The 20,334-nt window shown below is 40.1% G+C and overlaps 1 protein-coding gene across 1 annotated transcript; it reads right to left on the reverse strand.

Annotated features, from left to right (window-relative positions):
- Nucleotides 1-782: 782 nt before the first annotated feature.
- On the reverse strand, nt 783-17,647 carry LOC144985753 (alpha-2-macroglobulin-like). The gene is made up of 37 exons (XM_078933921.1): nt 17,538-17,647; nt 16,429-16,527; nt 16,079-16,259; nt 15,169-15,325; nt 14,791-14,843; nt 14,552-14,572; nt 13,455-13,623; nt 13,287-13,371; nt 13,085-13,205; nt 12,885-12,999; nt 12,691-12,800; nt 11,911-12,066; nt 11,537-11,773; nt 11,324-11,387; nt 11,026-11,171; nt 10,790-10,939; nt 10,507-10,704; nt 10,118-10,187; nt 9,826-9,943; nt 6,918-7,143; nt 6,684-6,813; nt 6,360-6,481; nt 6,141-6,192; nt 5,934-6,017; nt 5,676-5,852; nt 5,496-5,577; nt 3,985-4,141; nt 3,813-3,887; nt 2,951-3,116; nt 2,460-2,656; nt 2,165-2,380; nt 1,959-2,077; nt 1,766-1,856; nt 1,624-1,692; nt 1,434-1,539; nt 1,322-1,361; nt 783-1,207 (listed from the first exon to the last, which is right to left on the reverse strand). Exons 1-37 carry the CDS (start codon nt 17,603-17,605, stop codon nt 1,204-1,206), a joined length of 4,431 nt encoding a protein of 1,476 aa, XP_078790047.1. The 5' UTR covers nt 17,606-17,647; the 3' UTR covers nt 783-1,203.
- Nucleotides 17,648-20,334: the final 2,687 nt, after the last annotated feature.

The raw sequence follows: 20,334 nt of genomic DNA on the forward strand, positions 1-20,334 counted from the left end.
CATCTTGGATGTACTTGTCGTCCACAAAGACTCTGACACTGAGATGAACACAAATGCACACAATTGTGTGTTGCCTTGACACTTGGATGGGAACTTGGTGACTAAAGGCCATAGATTTGTAACCCTTGTGCTATCCTAGGCCTTTTTAACGTTGGGAGTTGGGTCATCTAGAGCCACTAGACAGTGCCCTGAACCTTTTTTCTTCAATGAGTTTTTATATTCACTGGTGTTCAAGGAATACATGAAATCTTTCCACCATTATCCAACCTTTTTATGGTATGGAGAACACATCAATATAAGGGTGGGGTCATCTAAGATAGCACAAGGATTAAAGCTATAATCATGTGTTCCTATATGGTTGCTGTGGCACTTTGGTTTGTCCAATTCCGTGGAGGGTCATAGAGATTAGTGGCTGCAATCATAAGGAGTGTAGAGGTGTGTTTGAGAGGTCCCTTTAAGCTTGTTGAAAGCAGAAGCTATAATTGTTGAGCGTATAGTGTATTGTCAGGTATTCTCTTTTAAGTTAATGTACTCATGATGCTGTTGTACAGAGATCTTAAGCCACATTGTAATTAAAGCACTGTTTAGACCTTCCTTTACAGTACCCTATACGGGCTTGTAATTGATTTGCCCACCTGTACCCACCTAAAGGGGAAGTTTTGATGAAGCCATAAGCATTATCAACCCCAACAATCCCTGAAGATGAACTCAGATTGGCCAATGGAGGACTTGAGAGATTCTGAGATGTCCGAGCAGATTGAACATTCCTGAAATAACAACACTTTTCGCTTAAAAGTTTTTATTCAAATATTTCCACAGAAACAGATGAAGTTGGACCACCAAAAAATGTGGAAGCAAGAGAAATATTGATCAACACAGCTTATCAGTGAATGCTGTTAATGATGAGACAAACTGTCCACCACAAACTTAACAACAGACTCCAACTGCTGGTTTTGAGTCCTAGCAGAAAAAGCTTAAAAGGCCAGCACATCACACAACGTCTAAAAAGGAAATGACAAAAAAGAAAGAGGCTTAAAAGAACAACCCAAAAAGGAAAAATTCACCAAAAAGATTTCAACTTTGTTACTGCTGTTACTTCTTCACAACAGAGTGACATGTTTTTTACTGTATGTGCTTTTCTTATTTTGGTTTAAACACTTCCTCCAGGGCTGTAACTCCCATCACAGATGGATATCAGAGCTTTCATCTGCAGAAAAAAATATACACCAACATTAAAACTGAATGGATAAAGAGGAACAATGATTCATTATGTGAGATAATGAGAGGTTCTACATTTCATAATAAGTGCAGTGTTACTCACTTATTGCAGGGAGAAGTGTAATCAGTGACCGCCTCATCACCTGAAACGTAAAGTGAAAAACATCAGAAAGGAAACAACAACAGTCAAAGATGGAGTCAGCAGAGAGTCGTACTTGTCTGATAGTAATCGTAGACTTTGACCACGGCTGGTTTCAGGTTTCCGACCTGCTGATCCTCCTCCAGGATCACATCGAAAGTCTCTTTCTGACCCTTCTTTAACTGCAAAGTACAAACAGGGACACATGCATGAGAATACAAAACAACCAAATGCTTCATGAACCACAAAGCTTCAAAGCTTCTTACCCCGTCCAGGTAGATGTTGATGTAACCTTCCTCTACGTCCACACGCTTCACCAAGCGGCTTTCCTTCAGCTGTGACACAAACACACATGTTGTCAACACAAATAAGAAAAGCTAGTCTGGACTAGCAAGGATGTTGTCTCACCATTTTCAAAGAGTTGTCCTGCAGAATGTAACCAGACAGCAGCTTAATGTTGATCACCACCATGTTGGTTTCCTCTCGTCTGCCCTGAAACCTGTGGGAATCAAACCCAGCAGAACTCTCAAACAGAACCAGAACATCTAAAGAGGCATTATGCTTTTGATACACTTTGGGTTTAAAGATGATTTCTACTTACTCAACGTGCACAAAGAGCATGAACTCTGGTCGGGGAATGTCACATCGACCACTAGTGTTGGTAGAGATTTGAAAGGCAGAAAAGTCGGAAGGAGGGGGGATGTTGTAGAACAAAGAGATCTGGAAAGACAACATTTAAACCATCAACAGCACATTCTCTGAACACATGGACTTCCATGACTGTGATTGATTTCTACTTGTCTGTACCTGTGGCAGCACACAACTCTGACCCTCAGCTTTAATTGTGTACTCTCCAGGAATCTCAGTCAGTTTCTCCTCTTGGTAAAGCAGTCTGTTGTCCTTATTTACAGTGAAGTATTTGTTCAGACCACCCACTGAAGTCACAGTGACTGTAGTACTGCCTTCCAGACTGAAGGTGGCAGTAGCATACTTGGCCAGAGCTTGGAGGGCCACGACTGTGTCCTGTGCAGCAAAAAAGTTGCAGTGAGGGACTGCTCTTCAAGCCTCTTTGTTAGCGCCACATGAATGTAGGAGGAGCTACCTGTGTGGACGAGAAGCCGCCAAACGGATTCTGCTGCTGAGCGAGCCAATACACGATGCCGGCGGCATAATCCAAACCAAAGCCTGGCAGAGATGGACCGGAAAGCAGAGCCAAGAGCACATAGGATGTCATCTCCACCTCCACTGAGTCCAGTCCTGTTTCAGGAGCACCATCTCTCTTCCAGTGACGAGTACCTCCTGGAATCCAAAAACAAATGATTTTCATGTGGGTCATCCCATCTATCCTGCTTTCATTTGAAGTCATAGTATTAAATAACAAATAAAACAGTATAAAATCTGCAGAGCTCCATCAAGGTGGGGGTCATATTTGTGATGATTCTTTTTATTAGCCACTTCTTAGAGTTGGGCAGATGACTTTATAATTCAGAGCCAAGTTATTTTTTTTTTCCATTTTACCAATATCACATTGTCTGCGACATGTCTTTTAAGCAGCTTTTTGCCACTGTTGAAAGTCTTGATCTTCTGTCTTACCTTCATTGATGGACTTCTGGTCCAGGAGGGTGACGAGTTTGCTCCTCATGTCCTGGTCTCCAGCCAGGGTGTAGGTGTAGGACAGCAGGGCGACGGTGTACAGATTGGTTATTTTACCCGACACTGCAGTTCTCAGACATTTCAGGCAGTTCTGAACCACTGGATTCTGGGTAAAAATGCACACGACAAGGTGAAGTTTAGTCCATGAAGATTAACAATAGTGAATGAATAATGCATTATATTTATACAGATTATGTGTACTTGTGTCTTGCAACTTGCATCCCATTCATGTCAGTCCCTTGACATCAATACCAGATGAACAAAACAGAATTCTACACTGCCAGTCTAGTTGTTTAATCACATAGATTAAAGACTAAAATTACAATAATTTAAAAGGGCCCTCATTAAACACCTGATTGGACAGATTTTAACCTTGTGAGATTTCAGGAACGGTAGTATATTTTTTGTAAAGGAATAACAACCCCATGTGAGAGTTAATAGTAATTTTCAATGGACAATCTCTACAGATAGGGTTTAATAAAACCCCAACATGAAACAAACAACATCTGAAGAAACTAAAATGGGATTTTTCTATAATTTGACACTTCACTTTGAGGATTTGCATCATTGTATTTTAAATATATGGACCCTTGTAGTCATGCCTCTAAAGAAGAATTAATCTTCTAACTATTTAGCAGGCTCAATGTACTGAAACTGACATTTTTGAGCTTGTAAGATATTTTAAACATTCTGTTTCTTTTTTTGTACAATGATAAGAAATTATTGCTTTTCAAGTTTCACAACAAATATTTCAAAGACTTTTTTTCCAGTTGAGTTAGTAGGGGTTAGGTTTAGGGCTCACTGTGGCGTTTCCATCCAGCTCCAGCATGGCAGCAGCAACGTAGGCCGTCAGGGACACGTCATTACTCACTCCCCCCTGGAAATGGGACAGGCGTGACAAAATATACTTTGAAAATATTTTTTAGTTACATGAATGAACCCAAAACAATCACAGTTTAATTGAAGTTCCAAACCTTCATGCCGTTGTGGAAGAGTTTCCCAACAGACTGAATGCATCCATCAAGCTTCTGGAGTCCAGACAGCCAAGTTCTGGCATCTTCGATGTACGTCTGGTCCACAAAGATGTACTGTTTTGCAGCGTTGAAGGATTTCATGACAAAAGTGGTGAGCCTACAGAAAGAGAAGTCAAAATACACATCACACGAAAGGTGGTTAAAGTGGAAAGCAAGTGCATCAGAAAATATGATGGTCCAACATCCTCAGCTCATGACAGGCTAACAGAATATTGAAATCTCCTGGATAGTAAACAAACAAAAAAATAAGTTTAAACAATACCATAAAACCTTAACATTCAAGGAAGGACTTTGTAACTATGGCATTTTTGATCTAACTGGGATTCTATATTCATTTGTTGCAACATATTTATTGGACAACATATCTGTCATGTGGAGTTCCACAAGGCTTTGTGTCAGGCCCCATTAAGTTTTTACTTGTTGAAGCAAAGACCATGTTCATTTCAATCATTACTGTTGTCACTACATCTGTGATTTACATCAAATCTTATTCTTGAATTATTTCCAAAGAAGTTAAGATCACAAATGCTAACATCAACATTAGTTTATTGTATTTATTTTGGTGCTCAGATATCAATCTCAAATGGATTTTGTTTCATTTTTAGGCTTTTATTTTTAACAACATTTGAACCCTAATCCTTAGTCACTTGCACCTGTTCGGGTGTTGTCCCATACAAGTGCTGAGGGTTTGGGGGTTTTCCGGGCCCATGGAGGGTCATGGAGCAGAGCAGCTTCATCTTAAGGGAACCGCAGGTGTGTCTTGCAGTTCCCTTGAGGCTCGTATGGACACCTCAAGGGACAAGAAAATGGAAAGTACCATTGTTGTGTGTGATGAATGTATTGTGAAGTATTTGTAAGCCTAAAGTAAGTTGGTGATGCTGCTGTATGATCCTCTTACATCACACTCTAGTCATTGGTAAAGTGCAAGTACTGGCCCATAATGACCCCAGGCAAAGGCTACCTGCACATGCTGTGAAGGTGTTATGCACGTACCTGTAGGATGTCCACACAAACTACCATCTGATTGTCTAATTTCCTAATTAGAGGAGAGATTATTATTGATTGTGGTTTGTGCCCAGACAGAATTCTATGACACCAAGTCTTTCGTATACTTGAATAGAGCTTTGAAAGTAAAAGCCTGGAGCAAGATCCACTTCAACATTTAACCCTTTCAACAGTAGGTGGCGGACATGTGCTAGTAAACAGTAGAAAAATCAGATGAAGGCCCTCCCTGTTTGTCCAGTGTATACAGGGGTTATAAACACATTCAAGGACCCGTGTTTAGCACATTCTTGAACATGTCACATGCCTGCTGTGTACATAACTTAGGGCTTCAAAATGTGACATGACTACTTTCTTGCCTCCTCCATAGAGCCTTGATGGTTGAATAATGTCAGTGAAGTCACACAGTAAAAAAGATACAATGAAAATAAACACAGAAACTTCCTCACCAGGTGTTTCCAGATCGGTCACTCATTCCAAAAGGGCTGTAGGAACCATCATAACGCTTGTAACTGAGCTCCCTCTGATATCCTAAATGCACACAAGTAAAAATTCAGTTGTTATTCTGCTTTTTCTGACATTTCTATCAAAACATAAAAACATATGGAGGAGTTTTTGGTGACTCTCACCGCTCTCCAAGTAGCCTACAGCCATCTTCCAAGTTGACTCTTTCAGCTGACCAGTGCTCTTCAGATAGTCGAGGATAAAGATGTTCGGAGCAAACAGCAACATGTTTTGTTCTCCACAGCCATACGGCATGGCCAAGAGTTTGTCTAGGTTCTTCATGGCCCGGCCCATCAGATCACCTGTAAAACCCAGAAGAGACGTCAGAAAATCCTAGACTGGTTCTGGCTCTCTCCATCCACTTCTGAACATGTTTTACTGACCCACAACAGACACAGATGCTCTCTCTGATCCATTCACAAAATCTTCAGGAAGCTCAAGAGAGATTTTCTTACTCACTGGTCCTTCTAACAAGAGCAGAGAGAGAGAAAAAAATCAGAAGACTTTAAAAAATGTATGTATTTTTCCCAAATACAGTCAAAATTGCGATCATTTTAAGAAAATGTCCAAATGATCCATTTCCGTCTTACTTGCAGGACACAGGAGAGCGTTGTGGCTGACCATCTGTGGGACTCCTTCAGCCTAGCAGAAAGAATGAAAAATCAGACCTTCATGTAAGAATACTATCAGTTCAACTATCAATAGATAGAAATTCAAATTCAAATTCAAATTCAAAAAGAAATTCAGCGCACATTTGGGATTATTGGTGTTTAGCTGTAAGAACCTGATTTTTTAGGGAGGGTACTAACCTCTACCAGAAGCGTGGTAATCACAGTGTCGACCTGACCCATGGTGGGGACTGTGACCACCTCTGTGCCACATTTCTTGTTGCTCTTCTCAGCCTCAGCGCTAACCTTCAGAGTCACATCACCTGTTGGCACAAAAGCATTGTTTGCCAATGAATGTCCTTTTCTCAGTCACAGACACAGGAAAGCCTCTTTCCATTTCCCTGCAGTTTGGTGGTTCCTTCACACATTCTCTAAAGATCTTCAAGAACAGGACCTTGAAGGACTAAAACTAAAGGGGGAGTGTTTGTTTGGAGATTGTACTCGTGTTTGTCCATCCAACACTACCTAGAGCAGTTGGCGTCACAATCCAGGAGAAGGTCTTGCTCTCCTCTGCACACAGACACACACTGCTGTAGACGCAGCCATCACAGTTCTTGAAGGTGAACTGATCAGACTTGACCAAAGTTGCCTTCACCTGCAAAGGAAAGAAAAAATTCAGATCAGAAGAAGAATACACAGATTCAAGAATTGATCAAAACAAAAACAGATTCTTTTTTGAGAACCGAGGAAACTGTTTACCATGATGCATTTGGGGAGGTAGTTGAAGACGGTGGCTTTGAGAGTGAACACCTCTCCTCTGACGACAGAGTAGGGCAGAGTGAGGCTGACAAAGAAAGGCTGGAAAGCTGTTAGTCTAACGTTGGGAGCAACGCCAAAGCCAGCAGGAGACACACAGAAAGCTCCGGCTGCCCACTTAGTGATGGTGTCAGGGACGGACTTCACCAAACTGGTCGATCCACTGGATCTGCATCAAAGAACCAACAAGATGTCAAATGGAGATAGATTCCCAATTCCTTTCATGAAGAAAATCATGCATCAAACCTTTGACTTACTCATATTGGCCCTTCTTGTTTAAGACATTAAACAGAGTTACATTAAACATGACACCCTTTGTGGTTTTGATGCAAGAATATAATGGCACAACAAGTTGGCTGTGATCTCCTCATTGACTATAGGGAGTTAAAGTGTTGCTGCAGCAAACACAAACCCATACCATGAATCCTCCACCACCATCCTCAGTTAAACAAAACATGCTATTCTACCCCTAAAATAGAATTTTTCATCTCAAGAGTGTGACTTAGGCCGTTTTATTGTGCCTAAGTAATGAGTCAATGGGATTTAGGCAATTTTATAAGCATTTCATGATGGATGCTGATTCGTGAATTAGATATTTTTTCTTTTTTTTCAGATTTCGCGGTTATTTCCATTATTTAGGGCTTTTCCCATATTGGTAGGTAAAAACTGTTACTATGCTAAACACTAGGCTAAAAATGTTCCATAAGATTTCATCTTTTGATCATTTCTTTTGTTAAAAATGAAAAAAGTAAAAATAGCTTTTAGTGGCTTTTAGAAGTGAAATTATGACTTATCAAACAATGTTTGAATGAACAGTAGGATTTTGATGTCTCATTTTCTCAGCAGTACATAATTCAATTATCATTTTCATACTGTATTACAATCTACAAGCTGAAAAGAATCCCAAAAGACCCTGTTCATATCTGTGCTTTTTAGTTAGATGTTATATGAGTTACCATAACATGATTTAACTGGTGTAATAGTAAGCTTTTCTGCTATGTCTTAAGGCAACTTGCAAACCATTATGGGAATCCTAAATGTAGCTTAATAAAATAGACAAGATGATAGCAAGATAATGTTTCTCATAGTAATCATACCTTTTTAAAGAGTCATACGGCCAGTCTTACGTCACCACTTAGGTCACAAAAATTAACATAAAACAAAAGATGTTGTTGAGGGTTCCTGGTGCAGATCAACATTTTTCTACCAACTGAAGCTTAAAGATGGAAAAAAACATGAAAAAAAATGGTTGAACAATCTCACTGAGTGTGAAAAACATGCACCGGCCCCATCTAAACCTGGACATAACAGAGACAAGCAGATAAAGGTTGAACCTGAAGTCAAGGATTTCATTAAAAATGGCTTGAGGGACCTGCCCAGTGTTGATTCACACTATACTGCAGAAGCAGAGCTAGAAGTTCCTTTACCCAGGTAAAACCATCTCCAAACCACATTGTGAGTACTAACAGAAGGCTGCTTCTTGAGTGAGGGCTGTTGGAGTCCAATATTTCACAACGTTTTCTGTGAGAACTATTGTGTATTTATTTTGCGAAAAGATCATTGGGACTTTTGTGTTTCATTAAAACACAGGAATATTAGTAGGGATGTATTTGACTGATGTGTCTCCAAGAAGATGAAGCAAGGCAAGAGAAGTCTCAGGGCAAGGATTCTGTCAATGATGAGAACTTTCTTTGGGCAATGAACTTGCAAGCTGTGCTACTGTGTCCAAAAACCCAAGCCAGCAGTCTAAAATGCTAATCTAAACTGCCATACCTTCATCCTGTTTAACTTGGGTTCAAAGAAAGCTACTGCTACATTTGGGACAAATCAGAAGGTGACCAGTGTAGTGAGGTATTTGCTCATCTTTAGTATTGTCATTTTGAAGGTCTCATCAAAGGCTTTCCATAACTCAAGGAGATCATGGTGTGAAGTGATGGTTGCCGTTATCACAATCCCAATGCGTGTGTGGCGAAAGCAAACTCTGAGCTTGCAAAGAAATATGGGGTACTAATAACTCAGAAATACCTTGTTGAGGGTCTTCCGAATGAAGTGTGAAATAATTCATAATACTATTGAAAAAAAATAGATAGCAGATATTTTCACCCCAATGTAATTACATTTCCAAGTAAGTAAGTATAATTGCAAGTATAAGCCTAACCCCTTAACATGTGAAAGTGCGCAAGCACAATGGGTTCCTGTAACTTAATAGATCTTTCTTCAGGCGACAGGCGAAAAAGCTTGATATCCAACTGTTCAATTTAGCAGTGATGGCAAGGTCCATTGAGACTGTCCCTCTCAGAAGCCTCTGTGTGAAAAGAACTGCCATAAAGGATACAGATGTCAAATGGGTCATTGGTATGGATACAATTGTTTCTGTGTGCTTTGACGATCAAGAAGAAAGTTCTAGAATCTCCAGTCAATGAAACCCATCAATTCTTTCACAATTTCCCACACTAATAGGCATTAGACAAAAACCCCACAATGAAAAGCTGGAAAGAGAATTGAATAATTGCTCATTCCTCCTAAGCATTATGTTCACTTAGTTTGTTAGTAATGTTTTATTCATAATAGAATAGAAGGCTTCAAATTGCCTGAATCACAAAGGCATGATTAAAAATTGGCCTAAGTCATTTAATTCTCCCATGTTCCATGTTTGGGTAACTTTGTTGATTGTATGTCAACAGGCATCTGTTTTCATAGCTAAATTTGATTAAAGTTTTTAGCAACTATTATATATTCAAATAGCTGTTTAGGTTTTTGCATTTCCTGAAATATGTGAAAACATGACTCATGCAATTATTTTAAGAAGGTGATGATAAGCAACAATTAGACAATTTAGAGTTTCTTTTACCCCACAGAAACCAGGTCCCAGATCCAGGTTTCAGGGAAATATGTTCTTATGGTCTCCGTTTTCTCTCCCTCTGGTGCTGGGGCTGGCATGCTCATCCCTGACTGCATACCAAATATCTCTAAAGGCCAAGTTGAAAGAGCACAAAAGAAAACAATAAACCCACTTTAAGAAGAAGCTCAACACATTTTTGGTTTGCTTGTTGGTTGATGAACAAGCATCTTTGCATGTTTCAAGAATTACTATTCAAATATTTTTGCGCCGTTTACCATTACTTCAAAAAAATGTCTCCTACCAGGTGCATAGGTACAGCAAGATCTGGGTGCTCTCACATCAGAGTTTGTAATTATTTTGATCCCAATGTTCTGAAGAAGAAAAAACCAAAAGAACAGCAAAGGGTCAAGAACGCTTATATGAATCAACTTGAAATTAGGCACAGAGTAAAAAAACAGCAGGACTCAAACGTTACTGGTATGATTGGATGGACATGTTTTGACATCAAAAGATACATAAACAATATGATCACATTTTGTGATTCACATCAGAAAAGGAAAGGGAGTCCGAAAGCAAACTCAACTTGATCTAAAACTGCATAAAATAAAATGAAACTCCAAAAATTTGAATAATTATGCTTGAACCTTAGTAATATTTGCTGAAATTAATAAGAAAAGTAAATGACTTTACTTTGAAGATGGTGTAAACATCATTGCCCTTTTTAAAGGGAGAATGGTGTGAAACCGTATCACGTCGACCTCTGGGCAGGAGTGCGGGCTCCAGTGGAATCGGTCTTGGCCATGGTCTAGAAAAGCAGTGGTTGAAGGGGTGGTCCTTAACCTGATAGTCATATCCCCACATTTTCTTGATGGGCAGCTGGTTGTAGACCTGTAAGCAAACCAGACCATGAATCTGGAGAAAACAGTACTAACTCTGAGGTCAAAGTGCAGAAATATTGGGGGGAAATTCGTACATAGTCAACTGTGAGCTCCTCCTCTGACTTGAGAAGGAGGACGCTCTGGTCAATGGCTCTGACAGAGCAGAGGGAGCCAGACCGAGCCCGCAGAGTCAATGTGGTCTTTGCTCCTGGAAGCTCCTGGACAGCCGAGAACTTCAAGGTCACCTGCACAGGAGACAAAGAAGATAGTTCAAACACAGCACATCAAGTCCCGACTTTTAAGGAGTCCAGTTTAAAATGACATTCAGTACCTTGTTGTTGAGGCAAAGCTGAATGGGGAAGTCCCTGCTGTCTGCAACAACTTCTCCACTTGATATCATTGTGTAAACCACCACCTGGGCAATTGGAGCCAGGTCTGTGACATTGGCGAGGGGGATCTTTATCGTTCCTTTGATGACTGGAGAAACATTTAAAAATAAAGCCATCTATCTGAGTTCTCCCAACACTATGATGCAATACATTAGGTAAAGTTTTGTCATTCAAATTGCTCAAACTTATCATTAGCTTGATGTTAGAATATAATCTTAGACTCAAAACTTAGGTTTGTACCTGTTCTATCTTTAACCGCCACTTGGACAGTGCCCTGCTGCACAATGGAACCTTTGGACTGCACCTACAGAGAAAAACAACACGACAAAAATGACTTGGGATTTAATGCATGTTTTGATAGTAATTGAACCTTTTAGCTAAGGTTCTAGATTACATTATGGGATGTTGTATCACTTGGTTAAACTCTAAAATAACAAAATGAGATGAACTTACCAGGTAATAGAAGTTAAGAAATCGTTGCCCTTTCTGTAGATCCTCCCCCTGGATGATGTATTGAGCCAGCAGGAATCCATTTTTCTTGCATGGTATATCCACGGTGTTCTCACTAAACCCCACAAAGCTCTTGCTCTGAGAGTAAAATCTTTTAACACACTGGTAGTCCGTCCCATAGTCAGGAAACCGTACTTCAGGAACAGTTTGTTCATTTTTTCTTTTTATTATGGTGGTTGCCTGTTAAGACAACAAGATCCAACACTAGAGTTATACTGTGATATACTCCTTTCATATCTTCCTTTTGGATTATTGGTCCAACATCAGACCCGTTTAGTGCAGAAAGCAACAAGCAACTGCAAAAGGTCACCACTAACCGACAGAGAGACTGATTCCGACCACGAGGATGTGTCCAGAGAAAACACAGCGATTCCTTTCTGATCTGTATAGAGGGTGAATTCTAGTGAGTCTACAACATACAAGTAGACTGCTTGGTTTGCGATGGGACTGCCATCTGCACCAGTCACTTTGATCTGCAAAAAAAGAAAGAAAGATTGAAGTAAAAAAAGAGATTGCTTTGACATAATTACTTGAAGCTAAATGCTTCACAAAGGGGTGAGGGTTATTTGTTAGGTAAACATGTGGGCCTTCATGATTATTCCAGGTGTCAAAGGTCAAAAGATGGATTAACTAACAAGGTTCTGAACCAAAGGTGTTAGCAGCACACTGATTTTCCAAAGCTTCAATGCTGAAGTAAACCCAGAGAAACATCAAACTTTAAAAACAGAACAAAATGCTTCTGTGATTGACAGTCCTGATTAATAGGTTGGATGGGGTTGTTGACCCACCAAATGGTTCCTAAGAACAGTTGCAGCCCACTTCTCCCCCAGAGGATAGCTAAAACCCATCCAGCCCTTTTCCACATCTGCTTAATTCTTTTTGGGTTCATGGGGTTGCTAGAGCTTTATCCCAGCCTCTGTTTGACAAAGGCAGGGTACAAGTTGAGTTGTTGAAAAGTAAAATGGGAAAAACAACTAGCAGGGTTTTGTACAAAGGGAGTCATCTTGTACAAAGTATCAAACATTCTAGTAAAACATGTGACCTAATTCAAGTCATCTGGTGTGATTTTCAAAATATACTTGCATGCTAATGATTACCTTTCCCTCGAGCGGGAGGCCCGGCTTGTAAGAAGAGGGTAGGTCCTCAAAGGAGACGGTTCTGATCTGAGTGGTGAAGCTGGCACTTCCACTGGCCTTAAGAATGACACCTGTGTGACAGCAGACAGATCAAAGCTTATTAGGAGTTAGTGCTAGTAGCTCGAACAGCAAAACCCAGGTGTGCCACAACATACCTGTACCAAACTCCTCTAGTTCAGCCTTCACCTCAAATGAGTCAAAATCGTTGTATGTATTCATGGCAAAGCCTGCCAAGGCTACGTTTTGTGTGGCGCATCCATTTTTAGCAGTCTGCAGATTTTTTTTTTAAAAAGGTGAGTTTTCAGATATGTGACGTTCAAGGACATTAAGTAAAATAGTTCATATGAATACTCACAGAAAGTTCGAATGTCTTGCAGATGTAATCCTGTTTTGGGGACGGCAACCAAGAATACTGGTTTAAATGTCTGCAAAACTCAGCTTTGACTGAGCCCAGAACTGGTTTCCCATAGGTGTATCTGCGCTAACACATTTTGTTTTAAATTACCTATATACAAAAATAACCCATTAAGCATTTTTAATTATTGACGGACACTCACTTTCCGCAGATCTTCAGTGTTACTTCATCATCCAGGATGGTGATCACACTGGGCAGGTTTACAGTCACTTCAAACTTTGGCAAAACTATTGCAGACAAAACATAAAAGTTATGATTGAGGAAACTGATGGCATTTTATTGCTAGACTATACCTCTCACTAGTCTTTACCATATTCTTTGATCTCAAAGTTGTGGGAAATCGTTTCTCCTTTGTCTGTCTTAGCAGATATCACATAGATTCCTTGTGCAGCTTCAGCAATGGTGGGGTGAGAAAGGTCAAGAATGCCTCTGTCAATGGACTTGTCCAACCATTGAGCGATGCGGTTTGAGTTGGGATCCTGTTTTAAAAAATGAATGCTTATAAAAAAATGTTCAATCAAAAATTTCGAGTTTTTGTGTTTTTAAATGTGTACTAAGCCCTTTGTGCATCTTTGATCAACACTAACACAGTAGGGCAGCACTAAGTTAACTTTGCCAGGAAGGCTAAAGCAATGAAAGTAACTGGAGCCGGTACAGATTTTTGATAAAACCACTAGGTCCAATCAAGTAAGTTATGGAACCACATTGTTAAGCAAGTTCAATTGATAGTTAAACAAGAACTAACTAGTTACAAATGTGACCTGTGATTAAAGAAGTCTTTTAGATCATGTATAAAGTACAGCATGACGCAAATGTGCACAGATGTGCTGATGGTTCAAGTATCTTAGTCGGTTTGTCTTTTCAAGTTGATTCAGTGATGAGAGATGATTCTCAAATTTTCTAAACAGATCAGTTGGCCTTTACACAGAAACATCTGTTCATTTTTTAGCTGGATCGGAAATATATTATTATTTTAAAAAACGTTTTTAAAGATTTTTAGACCAACTCTCACAAATTAAACTTTAGTATTATTTACAGATATTGATGCACTTTGCATCTCACTTCATTTGCCCACTTTATCATCAATCTAATAAACGTGATTCTGGGAAATTTTCACCGACTCGACTGAAAGCAAACTCATTCTTTCTCTTTGTAAAAAGCACAGCAGATTATCAACAATAAGTAGATTGCACACATTTAAATATATATATATATATATATATTTTACCTTAATGTGATTTTAGCAATACTGCAGTTTGTTAAAATATCCTTTGCTTAGGCTACTTTTGTACGTGCCCTACATAGACTCAAATTCTATCTGTTCATGTCTGGCCTGGAAAACTCTGGTCAGATCTTCCCATCTAGTCACCCCAGTTATGGCTGTACTGTCTGGATGCAATTTCTTACCTCAATTGTGACTTCTTTATACTGAAAGAGAAGAAATAAATTAGTCATTATTTAACCAATATACACCATCAGTTAACAAAAACAACATTTAACGTTATATAACTTATTAAAGTACAGTCAAGCACCTTAAGCTGGTTACAAATCACAGACGGCTTCATATAAAATGTTCTAGCTCCGCCCCTGGGCAGCAGTAACAGACCCATACTAAAAAACACTCAAAATAAAAGCCAAAATCTCACCATGCGGTTGACGGGAATAAAGTTGGTATCCATGGAGACAATCCGGAACTGAACTTTAGAGAAAGAAAAAGAAAAAATCTCATCATTATAAATAAAATACTGCACAGATGAATCATTGGCAAGTTTTACATGGATGTATTTTTCAACAGGTTTGTCAACTGTTTGTTAATGGTGTTGCTGGTTTGAGGTTTAGTTATTTCAACAATAAAAAATGTATTTATTGGTTCGACAAACATTGTGTCATTTGTATGTCACTGGGAAACCAATTATTGGGCCATAATGTAGGAGATGGAAGTCTGAAAGCAGTTAGGCATCACACTCACATGTTTACATACAGGGTTAAAACAAAAAACTGTATAAAGTTCAGAACTCACTCACCGGTCTGTCCAGGCTTGTAGATGGGTTTGTCTGTCTGGACAATGTGGACAAAAGCAGGAGGTTCTATCAGGACTTTGGTTTCCTGGTTCAGTGAGTCCATCTTACCCTGAATTTTCACACTGATGGATGCCACAGTTGTGCTGGACACTATAGGGACCTGCAAAACCAGCAAACATTTAAAACATTAGAGTGGTAGATTCACACAAAAAAAAATTTTGTAGCTAAATCTTTCCAAAAACAAACACAACAACCATAGAATGCAAACATCTACACTGCAAAACCAGCAAGATGTTTTTTATTGGTTCACCCTATTGGCTGAAATAATAAATCAACATACTTCTTTGTTATTTTATTTATGTCCTGGATGGTTAGTCTCAAATTGGTTCTTACAGACCAACTTTTTTTGTTGGATGGGAATCTTAAACCTGAAATCATACGTACTTAACCCTGTAACACTGGAGCTGTCGCCAGTGAAAGAAAATAATAAACACACTTAGAACTACTATAACTCTTCAAATGTTGACACATTTAACGTAGTTCCAACAGATTCAGAAGCGGAGACAATTTCTTTGTGGCTGTAAGGAACAATGCACTGCTTTTTCTAAGCTTCAGAATCTGTTGGAATTACATTTATTGAGTTAAACTTGAAGACTTATAGCTATTCAAAGAACGCCAATTCTGGACCAAAAGCGCCGGTGTTGATGGGTTAATGTCAGCTCTTGCTTCAAACACATTAAAAAAAAATCCGCCTGGACAAAGAAAGGACAGATTTTAACAATCATTATGGATTACAAGTACTTTTATTATCTTGTTTTCTGCCTCTGAAGGTCACTTCATGAGAAATATATCAATTGAGAATTGCTGATGTAGCATTGAATTTAAAAAGACTTCAAGAAATTAAAAAACAAACCAGAAGCGGAAAGCAGTGGTAGATTTCAGTTCTAAAAGACAGCTGCCCGATCTTCGTACTAGAAGAGTCCAGATCCAGGGTGATGGTCAAGGAGGCGGGCTCTGTAGGGGTTTGGATCAGAGCGCACAAGGTCTCCTTGTTTCCTGCTGTCAGATGGGAGCTGACAGTCACCAAATAGGTTCTGTAACCAGAGGACAGAATAAGAAACATATTCACATTCAGATCATTTTTCAGCAGTGATTTTCAGCTCTTCTGCACAAAAGTCTGCTGCTAAACAGATGAAACACGTACCTAAAGAACCAGGTGAAACAAATCAATCAACTCTGACTGTCATGTAGAAATCTACTTACGTTTCATTGAGGCTGGCTGGCATCACATGGTGCAGGTAGGATCCAGCAATGATGGCAGCGAGCATGAGCAGGTGAGATTTCATGTCAGGCTCGTGCAGGCTGCGCTGAGAATAAACAGGACACTTACTTCTCCTCCTGCAGATAAGCACCGCCGAGCCTGTCTAGAACAACAGGAAATAAGGACCCCGCTTTCAGGCAGAAAAGCGGATGTAGGCCACAGGTACACTTCAGGCACCCACACACTCAGCAAGAAATGTACCTCGCTATACCGAGTAAAAGGCAAACGTTGCAGACTCGAAGCAGTTGGGGCCAGCAAAAGGTCAAGCCTCTTTCTCTGAAAAAAGGAACCCACATTTGAACGGCTGACGCACTAAAATAGGACAATGTCAAGTTGCAGGTAGAAGATTGGCTGCTGCACAGAGGAAGAAGAACTCAGCAACGCACAAACTCCACTATAAAACTCTTACTTTAGGAAATGTTCCTTCTTCTCTTGGGGGCTTTTCTCCTTCGCTATAGCTCTGTGTTTTTCGCTCTCTGTCTTAGAAATATTGTATCAGGGAATAAACTTTGTTAATCTTTATCCGGTTGAATAATGGTCATTTCTTCCTACCGACTTATTGAACACGCTGAGGAAAACATGCAAAAGCGGACAGGTCTTTTTCCTTCAGGCCCTTCCCTTTTCTTCAGCAATACTAGACTAATTCCAGAATAACAATCTTGCCAGCGCCTGGGGGACAACCTGCGGGCTCTGCATAATTTCTGAGAAGCAAAGGTCTGTTCTTGGAGTTTAGCAAAAGTATGAAGGTGGTAGGATAAACATCTGGAGACACAGAGACTACAGAGTTTCAGCAGAACACGTCTGACAACAACACCGATGTCAAAACAACTGAGTTTTGAGATACCCTGCAGGCTGCATGAAGACATTTGGTTTGCTGCAGGTAGACCAGATATGTTCGCTGCAGGTAGACCATGCTGTTTTGACATCTTTGACATAGAGATGTGAGGCATTTTTTCCTGTTTTGTTGTGCTTCCCAAGCACCAACCCTGACATGTAAATCTTTTTAGACTTACCTTGGACCTTCAATCAGTCAGGTTTTTCTCATTATTACCTCAAATAAATGTTTCTTTGGATCTGCCCAGTGACTGGTTTAAATCTGGCCTCTGTGTTTCTGGTCATTATATTTCTTCCATCCAGAATTTTGCGAGACTGACATCCAGCTGTAGACGGGCTTCTAAAGCAGATTAGCCAATGGCTACATATTCTACCGGCACAGCCTTCCTGTTCCTGTGGCATCATTTCCGGGTGAGCATGATCCAGTGCTAGGGGTATTCCAGAGAGCAGGTTATGCTAGATAGGTAAGTTTGAGGCTAAGGAAGCGGATAACCTCACCTTTCTGTTACAAAAACAGAGGTATGTTTCAGGGTATGCTTAGTTCCCATAGGAACTCATGCTCTGAACATAACCTGGGGGCTATTCCAGGAAGCATGATTAACCTACCCTGACTTTAACCCTGAACTCTGGCTGAAATCCACCTGAAAAGACCGGATATGAGTTGCCGTGATAACGCTCGACTTGGTAACCCTGGGTTAATGCACGTGCACAGCAGGTACACAGACAAAGACAAATACATTCTCAATGGATCGCCGATTTCCGGAGTCACCATGGAAACGCGTGGTGAAAAAAAGAGAGCGCTACATTTCAGTGAGACGGAAGTGAGACAGAGTCTGAGGTTTTAATGACGGTGTATGAAGATTATACGTCCATCAAAAAAGTAACACGGCTGCATCAGCAAAAGAAAGAGTTTCTGCTTGTAGTAGAAGAACAGACAAAGTAAACGCACAAGTTTCTGATCTTGTTTCCATTTTCCTTGTATATATATATATAACTTATCAAATTTTGCCACCTCTCATACAGCGGGGAAAATAAGTATTGAACGCGTCAACATTTCTCTCAAAAAACATATTTCTAATCGAGCTATTGACACGAAATTTTCACCAGATGTCGCCATCAACCCAAGTAATGCACACATATAAGGAAATCCAAACATTTATGTCCATAAATGAAGTTATGTGTAATAAAGTGAAATGGCACAGGGAATAAGTATTGAACACGCTTACTGAAATTCATTTAATACTTAGTGCAAAAACCTTTGTTGGTGATTACAGCCTCAAGACGCCTCCTGTATGGAGAAACCAGTCGAATACATTGCTCAGGTGTGATTTTGGCCCATTCACCCACACAAACTGCCTTCAAATCTTCAAGGTTCCGGGAAGCTCTTCTGTGAAACCGGATCTTCAGTTCTTTCCAAAGATTTTCATTTGGATTCAAGTCTGGTGATTGACTGGGCCATTCTAGCAGCTTTATTTTCTTTTTCTTCAACCAGTTGAGTGTTACCTTGGCTGTGTGCTTGGGATCATTGTCTTGCTGAAAGATCCACCCTCTTTTCATCTTCAGCAGCCTGGCAGAAGACAGCAGATTCTGATCAAGAATGTCTCGATACTTTTCTCCAGTCATTATTCCTTCAATGATATGAAGTCTACCAGTACCACATGCTGAAAAACAGCCCCACGCCATGATGCTCCCACCTCCAAACTTGACTGTTGGTATGGTGTCTTGGGGGTGATGTGCGGTGCCATTTTTCCTCCAAACATGTTGTGTCTTATGACATCCGAAGAGTTCAATTTTGGTCTCATCTGACCAGAGTATCTTCTCCCAGAATGTCATGGGTTTATCCAAATGTTGTGTCGCAAACTCCAAACGAGCTTCAACATGCGTCTTCTTCCAAAATGGAGTCTTGCGTGGTGTGCGTGCATGGAGGCCATGGCGGTTGAGTGCATTACTTATTGTTTTCTTTGAAACAACGGTACCTGCTGATTCCAGGTCTTTCTGAAGCTCTCCACGAGTTGTCCTGGGCTGTTGGAGAACCCTTCTGATGATTGTTCTGACTCCTCTGTCTGAAATCTTGCGAGGAGCACCTGGCCGTGGCAGGTTTATGGTAATGCCGTGTTCTTTCCACTTCCGGATGATGGCCCCGAAGGTACTCACTGGAACTTTCAGAAGTTTAGAAATACTCCTGTAACCAATGCCTTCAGTGTGTTTTGCAACAATAAGGTTGTGTAGGTCTTTGGACAGCTATTTGCTTTTACCCATCATGCAATATTTCTTGTCTAACACCTTGCTGGTGAGAAACCTTTTTAAATGGCATCAGTCAGGACTATACCAGCTGATATTACTTTGCACTAATAGGGGGCAGGTTAACCTTCTGAATACTGACAAACTCCAGCTGCTTTCTTGGCTTGCCAGACCTGTTTACCCCTCCTTTTCTTCATGTGTTCAATACTTATTCCCTGTGCCATTTCACTTTATTACACATATCTTCATTTATGGACATGAATGTTTGGATTTCTTTCTATGTGTGCATTACTTGGGTTGATGCCGACATCTGGTGAAAATTTATTGTCAATAGCTCGATTAGAAATATGTTTTTTGACAGAAATGTTGACGTGTTCAATACTTATTTTCCCGCTGTATGTCTAAGTGTGAGCCGGCAGATATGCTCATTTTATAACAATAAAAAGAACGAAACAATATGCACTGAGTGCATACATTAATTTACGAACTTTCTGACATTTTCATTACAGCAATTGACCGTAGGGGTGCTATATAAACTCATCATCCTCTCACTCATGGTGCAGAGACTTAAGCCTAGTAGGACAAAATAACTCAGCAAAACACAGTAAAACAGCTAAACACATTTGGTCAAAAAGCCACACTTAAACCCAAATCCATCCAGACAGGCAAAGGGAATGGTACAATGAGTTGCATCGCTGCAGTGCATGCATGTGAACACATTTTTTGCAGTTCATTGTGCGGGTTTCAACTGCCAAAATCAGAGAAATGAGTCC

This window comes from Oryzias latipes, chromosome 2 (genome assembly GCF_053564925.1).
Source record: "Oryzias latipes strain Hd-rR chromosome 2, Olatipes_Hd-rR_3.1".
Taxonomy (NCBI): Eukaryota; Metazoa; Chordata; class Actinopteri; order Beloniformes; family Adrianichthyidae; genus Oryzias; species Oryzias latipes.

Excerpts from the sequence above, each read along its gene's own strand:
- LOC144985753 (XM_078933921.1), bottom strand. The coding sequence starts at position 17,605 with ATGACCAGAAACACAGAGGCCAGATTTAAACCAGTCACTGGGCAGATC. Across the intron at positions 6,193-6,359 it reads TTACCACGCTTCTGGTAGAG|GCTGAAGGAGTCCCACAGAT; the intron begins GTTAGTACCCTC and ends TCTTTCTGCTAG. Across the intron at positions 5,853-5,933 it reads AGCATCTGTGTCTGTTGTGG|GTGATCTGATGGGCCGGGCC; the intron begins GTCAGTAAAACA and ends TGGGTTTTACAG.